This window comes from Phoca vitulina, unplaced genomic scaffold (assembly GCF_004348235.1).
Source record: "Phoca vitulina isolate PV1807 unplaced genomic scaffold, GSC_HSeal_1.0 scaffold20, whole genome shotgun sequence".
NCBI classification, from domain to species: domain Eukaryota; kingdom Metazoa; phylum Chordata; class Mammalia; order Carnivora; family Phocidae; genus Phoca; species Phoca vitulina.
The window spans coordinates 2,106,935-2,119,350 of record NW_022589723.1 but is presented as its reverse complement, the minus strand read 5'-3'; the positions used below and the strand labels follow the sequence as shown (position 1 = coordinate 2,119,350).

The 12,416-nt window shown below is 39.0% G+C and overlaps 1 protein-coding gene across 1 annotated transcript; it reads left to right on the top strand.

Annotated features, from left to right (window-relative positions):
* Positions 1-5,586: 5,586 nt before the first annotated feature.
* LOC116640484 (olfactory receptor 4F15) lies at positions 5,587-11,883 on the top strand. Its single transcript, XM_032417526.1, has 3 exons — positions 5,587-5,655; positions 6,583-6,591; positions 10,921-11,883. The coding sequence occupies exons 1-3, from the start codon at positions 5,587-5,589 to the stop codon at positions 11,881-11,883; spliced, it is 1,041 nt and encodes a 346-aa protein (XP_032273417.1).
* Positions 11,884-12,416: the final 533 nt, after the last annotated feature.

Below are 12,416 nucleotides of genomic sequence, written 5' to 3'. Positions count from 1 at the left end.
AGTAACGTCTCTTAAATATGCAGAGGATTTGGGCTTTGTTTATGTGAGAGACTTACCGATCATGTTTTTTTTTTTTTTGCATTTGTTTGTTTGTTTATTTATTTATTTAATTTATTTATTTATGAGAGAGAGCGAGAGAGAGCACAAGTGGGGGGAGGGACAGAGGGAGAGGCAGAAGCAGACTCCCAACTGAGCAGGGAGCCAGATGCAGGGCTGGATCCAGGACCCCAAAGTCATGACCTGAGCCGAAGCCACACACTTAACCAACTGAGTCACCCAGGCGCCCTGGTCATGGTTTTCTTATCTCACCAGTGGTCTTACCTCGATATGGTGCCAAATAGAATTAGTATAAATGTGAAACAATCCCTTTTGAAAGGCAATATGTGGCTCACTGTTCATTTTCTATTTTCTCCATGTTAAATAGACTCTCTTACTTTAAAGATAAGTATTAATTTTTACTTCATCTGATTTGTCTTACTATATAGCTGATTTGTTTTCTATCTTTGCAGCTCATTATCTCTTAGCTTCCCTCATTGTTCTATTTGCTAATCTGGTTTTTCAGGGTCCAGTTAAGGAGTAATCATACCAGTTAATTTGAAAGGAAAAGTTTGGTGTAAAGAATGGTTTGCTAAGTAAAAGCTGTTAACTAGATTTTGAAAAAGGATGAACTGTGAGATATCACAGACATAGTATTTGTAGGAAGCAGCTCTCACTCCTTGGGATGGAAAATGAAGGGAAGAAGTTAGAATTACTAAAACTTAAAAATAAAAAGCTATTAAAATCTTGGAGGAAGGACCTGTGGAGTTGAAATTCACATATCTGAGGAGGGACTGCTGCTTGGCTGGTGCTAGGATCTCTGAGCTTAGAGAAGGGCAGGGACACCACCCCTGTCGCAAGCGTCCTGCAGGCTAACACAGGTATTCCTGAGGAGGGTGTGATGAGGTGACCTCCTCTAAGGTTGGAATGCAGCTGCTGCCTAGGAAAGAAACCAAGGTTGCTGAGGTGAACAGTGTGGTTGGGTGATGCTCACAGGCATGGTGAGCAGAAAGGAAGCCCACAGGCAGCAAACAGGAAGGAGCAAGGAAGTCCCTTCTTCCTCTTCCAGCCGTGCAGTCTCCCTCTAGTGCCCCCTAATGGCAGAGCTGGCCAAAAAGAAATGAGTTTGCAGAGCCTCAGCTCCTGCTTCTTGACAGAGTATAGAAGGATAGCTTAGAGCTGAAAGATAATAGTTCATAGAGCCCACACAGTTACTTAGAAAATTATTAAAATTCAATTAGGGGGGTCTCACGGTTTTTTAACTTTAAGGTAAATCATCTCATAGAGTTTCCCTATTTTAAAAAGTTTCAGGTACTGGAAAATCAGTTAATTAGCTCAAGATCCTAAAGGGAATATATGGAAGATTTAAATCCAGAGTCTAGGTTGCCAGGCTCCTGGTCCTTTGCTGCCTTCTGTCACTTTAGATCTTATTTCCTCAGTGGTTAAGTGTCATGTATCCATTGGGCTGTTAAGTTGTCGCTGACAGGTACCAGTATATTATTCACCTTGTCTCCTGAATGTCTGTTCGCCAAATTGCAGAGCTTCAACAAATGTTCATGAATGATTTTCACTTAATAAATCTATTCGGCCCTATTTTTAAATTTCTTTTCTGATTTCTTGTTTCATTTAAATAGAGCTTTCATTCTGGACAGTTTTAGTGTTACCAAGAAGTTGCCAAGGTTCCAGGGAGTTCCTATACAGCCCTCGACCAGCTTCAGTTTCAACCGTTTCTTCTAATGTTATCATCTTATATCTCTGCGGTCCATTTGTGGTACACTGAGAGATCAACACTGGTACATTCCTATTAACTCGATGCTAGACTGTATTCAGATTTCACCAGTGTTTCCAAAAGTAGCCAGATCCTGGAGACCCCTGATATTCTAGGCATTCCCTTTTCACATCTGATTCATAAGAATTCTGGAGAAAGAACTTGAGTGCCAGGTGGAGCCCCAGTGGAAATATGACAGTGGCTGTATTCTAACCAGTGTGCATATATTTTAGAATTTTAACAAATATGTTCATTACACAGCTGTATTTCAGCTGAAATAAACATTATTGGAAAATGGGTGTTGGAGAAGTTGTGGCAGGTGACCCCAATACTTGTATAATCATATGCAGTGGCCCTGAGATAATTCGGGTGTCTGCCATTAGGTATTAGTGATCAGATAGTCAAAAAGTTGTGCATACCCACCATAGATTACTATGTGATATTTGGGAATAATAGACTTGATGTCCACATAGCAACTTGGGCTAAGTGAAATAAAACATTTAGAATGGTACATATAACAATATTTTATATGCATGTGCATAGAAAACATTCTGCATGTTTTATGATAGCAAATGGAATACCGTCGTAGGATTGCAGGGTTCTTGTCTCACTGAGTCGAAGAATGAATCTCATGGACACAAAAAGGTGAAGTGGAGTGAAGTTTATTAAGTGAGGGTGAGAACAGAAAGGAAAGAAAAAGCTCTCTGGAGTGAGAGGGGTCCCAAATGGCTTGCCACTGAGGGCTTTTAGTGCCGGCCTTTTTTTTTTTTTTGAAGATTTTATTTATTTATTTGAGAGAGAGAGAGAGAGCACATGAGAGGGGGGAGGGTCAGAGGGAGAAGCAGACTCCCCGCTGAGCAGGGAGCCCGATGCGGGACTCGATTCTGGACTCCAGGATCATGACCTGAGCCGAAGGCAGTCGCTCAACCAACTGAGCCACCCAGGCGCCCGAGTGCCAGCCTTTTATTGAGAACTGACTGGGAAGCTTGTGGCCTTGAGATATTTGTGCTGTCTTGGTTTGTTCCCTTATCTCTTATTCTGCTCTGTTTCAGAGTCTCCACCTGCCAGGAATCGTTTCAGAGCCCAGTCAGGGGAGTCAGGAGCCTCCTATCTCTCCTGCCTATACCTTAGCCCCTTCCCTACTCATGGGACAGGACCTGTGGGCAGAAAGAGCTGTACTGAGACTGTGAGGAGTGACTGATTGTATACTTTTTAATTAGTGGGGGTTAGGGATAGCACCAGTCTCCAAGGAATCTGGAAGCAAGGCTTTCAGGACCTTGAGGGGCCAGCTTCTGCCAAGATAAGGTTACTTTGAAACATTAAGACATTAAGGCAGCCACGAGTTCCTTGAGGAAGGTCACGCTCTGCATGCTTCAGGTATCTCTCAGTGGGCTACAAGCTGTAAGATTTTATTTATTTTATTTTTAAAAAAGATTTTACTTATTTGACAGTGAGAGGGAGAGAGAGAGAGCGAAAGAAAGTACAAGCAGGGGGAGTGGCAGAGGGAGAGGGAGCAGCAGGGTCCCCACTGAGCAGGAAGCCCGATGCGGGGCTCGATCCCAGGACCCTGAGATCACGACCTGAGCCGAAGGCAAGCACTTAACCAACTGAAACACACAGGTGCCCCTGCAAGGAGATTTTAATTTAAGCTGCATTTCTTTTGCTTTTGTTTAGCACATCAATACCATGCTACATTTAAAATACACTAGAATGGTTGCCTCTGAGGAAAAGGAATTAGAAAGAGAGAATGGATATTAATGGGAATAAATAAGTAAAATAAGAGAGGGACCCTCTGTAAATCAATGCTGATAATGTACCATGAACTGAGGGATATGATTACCTCAATCTCTGCACTTGAGGCTAAAAAAGATAGACACAAGTCTTGTTACTTTCTCTTAATATTTTGAAGTGAAGTTTCTAATTCATATTATAGGAATATGATTTCAAATAACAAGCACAGTAAGGGACAATGGAATTATTTCAGTGACTGGATTTTTTGGTGAAGTTCAACAAACACACTGATTGCCCCCTTGATTGCAAGACAGTGTACAAGCTGTTTTGGAAGAAGCAAATATGAGTGAGACAGAGCTGTATCTTCAAAGTGGTTATTACAATGCAGTAAATTTATTATTTATAAGAGTCACATTGTATGCTCTTTTTTACCAAAAGTTTTTTTATCTCATTCTTTCACTTGCCTAGTTCATTTACATTTAGAGAAAAATCGATATTTATAAGGCTGTTCCATATAATTTGTATAAATCTCTTGGAAAGTGAGTATTACCAAATTATCCAGGGATGTTTTTATTATTCATGATAGGATTTAAAGTGGCAAAAAATTTTGAGATTAATTTTTTTTTTTAAAGATTTTATTTATTTGACAGAGAGAGACACAGCGAGAGAGGGAACACAAGCAGGGGGAGTGGGAAAGGGAGAAGCAGGCTTCCCGCGGAGCAGGGAGCCCGATGCGGGGCTCGATCCCAGGACCCTGGGATCATGACCTGAGCCGAAGGCAGACTGAGCCACCCAGGCGCCCGAGATTAATTTTTTTAAAGACTCTAGTGTCATTCCTTCCCCCTGTGACTCATTATCAACCCTTCCCTTTGTTGCTTCACTCACAGTGAATATATTTTTAGGAGACAATTTTCTTGATTAAATGACTTCAGTTTTGCAACCCCAGTTCACAACAGCATTAGTTGGTCATCCAGTTCAGTTATTTAGCTATATTTTCCATTTTTAGAAACATTTTATATACCTCTGTGTGTTCAAGATAGTAGTCTGTGAATAGCTCCAAGGGAAGGATGGAGTGAAGTTGACAAGAGGACGAAGGTATTAAACTAGATAAACTTCAATGACAAGGAAAACTCACGTAATGGTTTGCTGTTTGTCTATTTCAATTATGTTTTGGCCCAGAGGCAGGAAGAAACAGGTGGTGGTGGGGAGATGATGAGCAGAGCAGGAGAATAAATACAAATGGTTGTCAACATGAATAACTGAATTAACCTTAAGTTTTAACTAGGACTTGGAAATGACTTGGAGATCCAAAGATGCAACTGAAGATACACTGCAGAGTCTGGAGTCCACGCTGTGGTCAGGACCAGGATGCAGGCTAGGTTGTTAACTGTACCAAGGGATCTTTAGGGGAAGTTATTAGCACTAAAATTAAATACAAATATGTGTGCCATCATAGCAAGCTTACTTTACCTCTATCTTTAGGGAACGAAGAAATAAAGAGAAAGTTCATTAGGTATATGTGATAAGTGAAATTAAAAAAATAAAACCCCAATTTCATAGAATCATGATGGAGAAAGTGTAATTAAAACCTGCTTAGAAGAAAAATATCTAGGGAACTAACTCACCCTAAAGTAAACTAATGTAGTGTAGGTTAAAATTAGGTGGTGGAAGAATGGAGAAAAAAGTAGGGAACTAAATATGTAATGTTCCACAACCAGTAATCAATCCTCCTGATTTTGTTTGTGTTCTTTAAATGTTCATTAGAATTTTTTCTAGGTCACTGCAGTGAGATGTTTGGTGGTGAAATGGGGGTGGTTAGGCAGAGTGCCAAAGATGAAGGCATAGAAGATAATCCTATGAAGGAGGACTAAAGGAATCGAGGTGGTTAAAACTAGAGGGCACAGACAAGTGATCGTTATTTGCTTTTACCAAGTTCAAGGTTATCAAACATTTATCTGAGGGAGTTGCTGACAACGTCTTTATGTTCACAGAGAAAGAATCAAGTGGCCATCAGCTTACTTGAAAGAATGAGAGATTTTCTTTTCGTAAGGATGAACCTTTTGGACTATTATGTTAATAAAAAGCGGGACGCCAAGGAAGAAAATGCAGTTTCAAACCGTGTAAACTGTAGAGGACCTGACATGTCCAGGATGGAGAAACAAAAGAAAGGAACTGTGTCAGAACACATTTTTAGATCTCTTCCAACTGAGTGATTTTATTAATTGGGGATAATGAACATCTTTCTCTCTTTTTTTTCAGAACATTTTAAAATGTAAAATTCCCATGTATCTATTCTAAGGGGTTCCCCAATTCTGGTTCCATTTAAATCAAACACTTATTTATTTATTTATTAAAGATTTTTATTTCTTTATTTGAGAGAGAGAGACAGAGAGAGAGAGAGTGAGTGCATGAGCAAGGGGGAAGGGCAGAGGGAGAAGGAGAAGCAGGCTCTCTGCTGAGCAGGTAGCCCGATGGACATGGGGCTCGGTCCCTGGACTCCAGGATCATGACCTGAGCCAAAGGAAGGTGCTTAACCAACTGAGCCACCCAGGTGACCCTAAATCAAGACATTTAAATGATAATTCCATAAGGAGGGCACTTGATGGAATGAGCACTGGGTGTTACATGGAACTGATGAATCGCTAAATTCTACTCCTGAAACAAATAATACACTATACGCTAACTAACTTGAATTAAAAAAAAATTAAAAATAAATGATGATTCCATTAAATGCTGCAGAATATGGGTTTTCTGCATACCATGATCATTTACATGGTCTAAGTAAAGAACGGCTGTAATTCGTGTCATAATTCTTGAGTGTAATAGCTAGACCAGAACTAGAGAAGTGAGTGGAATATCTTCTAATGGCAATGGCCTTAAAGGAGCAGCGCTGTTTTCATGGAAGTCTGCAATGTCCCAAGGTGCCTGAGCACCCAGAACCTAGTGTCTCTTTCTAGAAGCTGTTGAATAGTTGAAGACAGGACCTGGGGAAGTTTCCAGATCTCCCATTTGTGAGTTGTAGTATTTTGTCTTTTTTGTTCTTTTAGGGACGTAAAGTAGGTACCTTTTGTCTTTGGCCCATTTATCCTTCTCTTCTCAGATTTGGCTCTCATTCCTGGAGTCTGGCTCTCCCCTCCTGAGCTCACCTGTTCTTGCTCTGTCTTCTGCAGCAACCAATCCAAGCTCATCCTTCTTGGGTAATGAGTTTGGTTTAAAATGAATCAGTTATTTCTTCATTGTGGAAATCATCATTTCTTGCACACATAAGATCTCAGCGAAGGAGAGCCATCTGGTAACTTATTTCTTTGTCTATAGTAGCATAATATGGCACCTTTCCCTTAAGCAATGTAAGTAAAACTAGGGGATGCAGTATGTTAGTCAAAAGTTAGGGAATGCAAAAAAATTAAAAAAAAAAAAAAAAAAAAAAGTTAGGGAATGCAGTATGTTAGTCAAAAAGAAAGCAACTCTAATGCTAGTAAGAAGCAATTCTGAGCCGCTGGACTTTTGAGATTGCATATCTGAATGAGCTTCCAGTCTGCCATTTCTTACTGTTTGCCACAATTTTCCCTCTAACTGACCATCTTGGACTCCTGCAGCATTCAAAAACCCAATTTCCTGTTGTCTTCCTTTTCGTCATCTTTCCATCAATTTCCTTTCTGATTTTAAAAATGCATTTAACTTTCTTTTTCTCCAAAATTGTCCTTTTTACCCTCTGGCTAGACTCTAGTTTTATGGAAGTTTTACACAGAAATATATATATATATATATATATATTTACACAGAAATATATATATATATATATATATAGTTTTTTTTTCTGATTGACTCAGTAAATCCTTTATTGATTATGTTAACCCTATTCCTTACAAAATTATTAACAGTCAGGTTTATCAGTATTTCTTTTATCTTCTCACTTGTTATTTTATTTTCTTTTTTTTAGAGAGAAAGAGTGTGTGAGCAAGTGAGGTGGGGGGAGGAACAGAGGGAAAGGGAGAGAGAGAATCTTAAGCAGGCTCCATGCTCAGTGTGGAGTCTGACGTGGGGCTTGATCTCAACACCCTGAGATCATGACCTGAGCTGAAATCAAGAGGTGGATGCTTAACCAACTGAGTCGACCAGTGGCCCCATCACTTTTTTATTTTGTTTTTGTTTTTGTTTTTGCTCTTCACATTTTAATTTGGAGGAAGCACCACTTATATTTACAGGTCATAGTATATTCTCACTGTTATTCCTACTTCATGGAAGCCTTGGAAGAGTTTTGGCTAACACACTTTTCCCTTTAGCGATCAGAAGGAATGCTTTTTGCCTTATTTTTCTGCCCATTCCTAGAAAAATTTTGATTAGTTAGTTCATACTTCATGATATGGAGGTTTGGTTTTAGGTCATAAAACAGCTTAAACAACTTTCACTTAAAATTGTCCTGTTAACTGCTACCTAAATACTTGTTGAATGAATGAGTGAATTAGCCAAGAAATCCAGCCAGCATCATTTCTGAGATGCTTTTCAGTCAGAATGAACAACTATGGTACACAATTCACCCCATGTGTCTTGTACCATATTTAGGGAGATAAAACCCATGCATATTTATCAGAAAGCCATTGAAAAATTACTGCGACAGAAATCATAGATGTAAAAATTCAGATAAAAAATAAGTCAGAATACTGAGAGGAGACTCTGTGAATGTGGAAATTGAACTGGAAAGAAGCAGAGTGTTTGTGACTCTGTATTTGATGAATTACAGCATTTCTTCAAGAGTTCTTATCCTTTCTAGGGAAGGAAATCTGTATATAACAGACGAGAACTGCATTTTCTATCATGAATATGGACTTCACAAAGGCAGGGATTCTTGTCCATGCTGTATTCTCAGTGCCCAGAATGGTAGTTGGCATTCTGGGCACTCAAAAATATTTACTGAATTAATGAACAAAAGTCATTTCAAAATCATTCAGAGAAGCACTCAGGATGAAATGATATACCTAGTTGTCCAAGAACATATTGATTGGCTGATTATCTTAGATAATCCAAAGATAAGTTCCTCATCATTGGTGAATATTAGTTGGTCAGACTTGGTCCTAGATATAATAGGAGTCAGAAGCGTCTTATGTGTAGTTTCAGGGAGAAGGTCCCGATGCACTACCTGTCCTTCCTCCTTCAATATCTCTTCCGTTTTCCTGAGAGCTCTCTGAAAGTTCCTTTGTCAGATTCATTGCTTAGTGATAAAGTTTTCTTTTTCCCCCTAAAACTCTGTTCACTTGTGAGAAGTTGTGGAGTACAGAATAATGGCCCCAAAATATCCATGTGTTAATCCCCGAGCCTGTGAATATATTACTTTACATGGCACAAGGGACTTTGTCAGTGTGATTAAGAATTTTGAGATGGGCAAATTATCCTGGATTATCTGGATAATGTAATCATAAGACTCCTACCTTACAAGTGGAAGGCAGGATGGTCAGAATCAGAGAGGAGATGTGATGACAGTTGGCAGAGTTTGGAGTGATGTACTTTGAAGAGGGAGGAAGGGGTCATGAAGTAAAGAATGCAGGCAACCTTGGAAGAGGAAGGTAGTGGATAGTCTCCTAGGTCCTTTAGAAGGAATGCAGCTCTGCTGACACTTCAATTCTAGCTTGGAAGACCCATTTTGGGCTTCTCATCTTCAGAACTGTGAGATCACACATTTGTGTTTTGGTAAGCCACTAAATTCCCAGTAATTTGTTACTGCAGAAATAGAGAATGAATACATATATAACTAATATGAAGTTCTATTTAGGGCAAAGAACATTCAGTGGGAGCCATGGGTTCTTGATCCTCTATAAACCCTCCTACCAATTGACTTTGTGATAATGAGCAGGTCACCTCGTATATCTCTTTCTATATAAATTATTTCATTGGTATAACATGGAGTCATGGAGTTGTACTAAATCAGAAACAGCCACTGAGCAGTGGACCTCTGATGATTTATTTCTGGTAGTTTTTTTTTTTATCCTTAAAGAACTGTAATTGTGTCCTAGTTACCCATGCTGCAGTTTGGCTACTGTCCCTTAGTTCTTTTTGTGCCCATTATCCTTGTAACTCAATTGTGACCCTCTCTCAATTGCAGACACAGATATTGTCTGGCTGTTTTCACCAGTTTTATTTTCCTGTTACTCTTTTATCCATTCCAAATGTATTTTGAGAAACAAAAAAGACTGTTATGTGGGAGAGTTCTTATCTTTGGGGCTCCAATGACTCTCCATCTCTGTCTTTGTCTGTCTGTCTACTAGTGGAGGAGATTATTTGCCTCAGGTCAACACATGTGTTATGTTAGAAATTGTGAATTTTTTGGAAAGTAAGCATAATTAAAAGATAAAATATTTTTTTCCATTTGAAACATATACAAGGCTTTCTATTTGCTATTTTAAATTAATAGTTGAGACCCTATATTTCATTTGATGACAGAGTTCTCTTGTGAAATAATTATGTTGTGTAGTTAGACAATTGCATGATGAGGCCTGGGATCCTCTGATAACTCCTGACTGGTACCACAAAATATATGATTAATGTGAACTTTGGTGGATTATGATAAACTCTCATGACTGCAGGAGTCATTCTTAAGTACCTTTAATTTCTTCCTTCATTCAACCAGTGTGAAGCACTCATTAAATAAGTGGTTGTGTTAGTCACCACTGGTGATTGTGATGGAGGTGGGGAATACTCATATGAACCAAGATGATTCCTGTACCCAAGAAACTACACGTTAATTTGAGAAATGGAAATTTATATAATCGGGAGAGGCAGAGTGAAATCAATGCTAACAGTGCAGAGAGAGTAGAGAGACTGAGGCAGATCTGGAAGGTTTCACAAGGGAGGGAGCATTTGAACTGGGACATTGAAATTGGGACAGTAAAGAATAGAATGAGAAATTTTGAAAGCTGAAAGAAGGAAAACGTTTAAAGTCTAATCAAGCAATAGGAATAACAGAACAGAGACTTTGAAAACTGTATGCTATGTATGAGGAATTGTTAGGTGACTCATATGAGTGGCTGAAATCCTATCCATTCATAAGAAGTCATAGTCAAAAGTATTTGAGGTTGACCTTGTATGTTACTGAAGTAGAATGGAGGGCAGGAGAAAATAAGAAATAGCCATGTGATAGTAGAAGAAAGCAGAAGGGAAACAGGTCCAGAGATGGAATTTATTTAGTTGTAGCAGTTTTGAATTCATACTGGCATTGGGAACCAGCTGGCTCCTCTAAGTAGAAGTCCAATGTGCATGTGATGAAGATTATTTGGCTGTGGGAGTTGTTAATATGATGACTGTTTTCATGGGCTGGAGGCTTCCTTTTGTGAACACCAATACTTGCCTAGAAAATCGTTTTTCATTTTCTTTCTTCCTTTAGGGAAACATGAAAACTGATCCTGGTGTCTGAAGCAATAGACAGAATGAACCAGTCGATAGTATCAGAGTTTGTGTTCCTGGGACTCACGAATTCATGGGAGATCCAACTTCTCCTTTTTGTTTTCTCCTTTTTGTTCTACTTGGCAAGCATGATGGGAAACCTTGTCATTGTGTTCACTGTAACCTTGGATGCTCATCTACATTCGCCTATGTATTTCCTCCTGGCTAACCTCTCAGTCATTGATATGTTGTTTTGCTCAATCACAGCCCCTAAAATGATTTGTGATATTTTTAAGAAGCACAAGGCCATCTCTTTTTGTGGATGTATTATGCAGATCTTCTTTAGCCATGCTGTTGGGGGCACTGAGATGGTGCTGCTTATTGCCATGGCCTTTGACAGATATGTGGCCATATGTAAGCCTCTGCACTACTTGAGCATCATGAGCCCAAAGATATGTCTATACTTTTTAGTCACTTCTTGGGTCATTGGGCTCATCCATTCATTGGTTCAATTAGTTTTTGTGGTAGATTTGCCTTTTTGTGGCCCTAATGTATTGGATAGTTTTTATTGTGACCTTCCCCGGCTCCTCAGACTTGCCTGCACAAACACCCAAGGACTGGAGTTCATGGTTACTGTCAATAGTGGGCTCATTTCTGTGGGCTCCTTTATCCTGCTGGTCATTTCATATGTCTTCATTTTGTTTACTGTTTGGAAGCATTCCTCTGGTGGCTCATCCAAGGCTGTCTCCACACTGTCAGCTCATATCACTGTGGTGGTTTTGTTCTTTGGGCCACTGATGTTTTTCTACACATGGCCTTCTCCCACATCACACCTGGATAAATATCTTGCTGTTTTTGATGCAGTTCTCACTCCTTTTCTGAATCCAGTCATCTATACATTCAGGAACAAAGAGATGAAAGTGGCAATGAGGAGACTGTGCAGTCGTCTTGTGTATTACAGGAAGATTTTGTGAACGGATGGTATAAGATATGAAATCACAGATTCTCCCTCATGCTGGTTATAGAAAAGACATTGTCTTTATGCAATTTTAGAAAAATCCTCAACACTTAGGACATGTTATATGCCTAGAAATCTACTATCTATGATATTATGATATCTATTTCACCATTAAGTTAGAAGTCATGTTTTTTTTTTGACACTCTGTACATCAAAGTGCTAAAAAGTGAATAATACATGTTTTGTAACCTACATGGTTAGGAGAATGCTATCATGTAATTGAGTAAATAAAAAGGTTTTATGTTTTTCCTACATTGGACAGATTATTCTATTGATAGACAAATTATGCATTTATATCATCCTCCATCTACTTACTATTCAAGTTTATATCTTGATTTCAATTCTCTTTGTTGCTATTCTGTTTGCTTCTTATTTCTCCATTTTCTGCATCCTTTGCATCCTTATCAGGCACTCTGGAAATTGTTAACCCTATGTTAGATTTTTGAAAGTTAAAGGTAGAATGAATTGTCAATATCTTTTGTTCTAACT

What these genes read in the sequence shown, in the direction of transcription:
- LOC116640484 (XM_032417526.1), top strand. Translation starts at nt 5,587, where the DNA reads ATGAACCTTTTGGACTATTATGTTAATAAAAAGCGGGACGCCAAGGAA.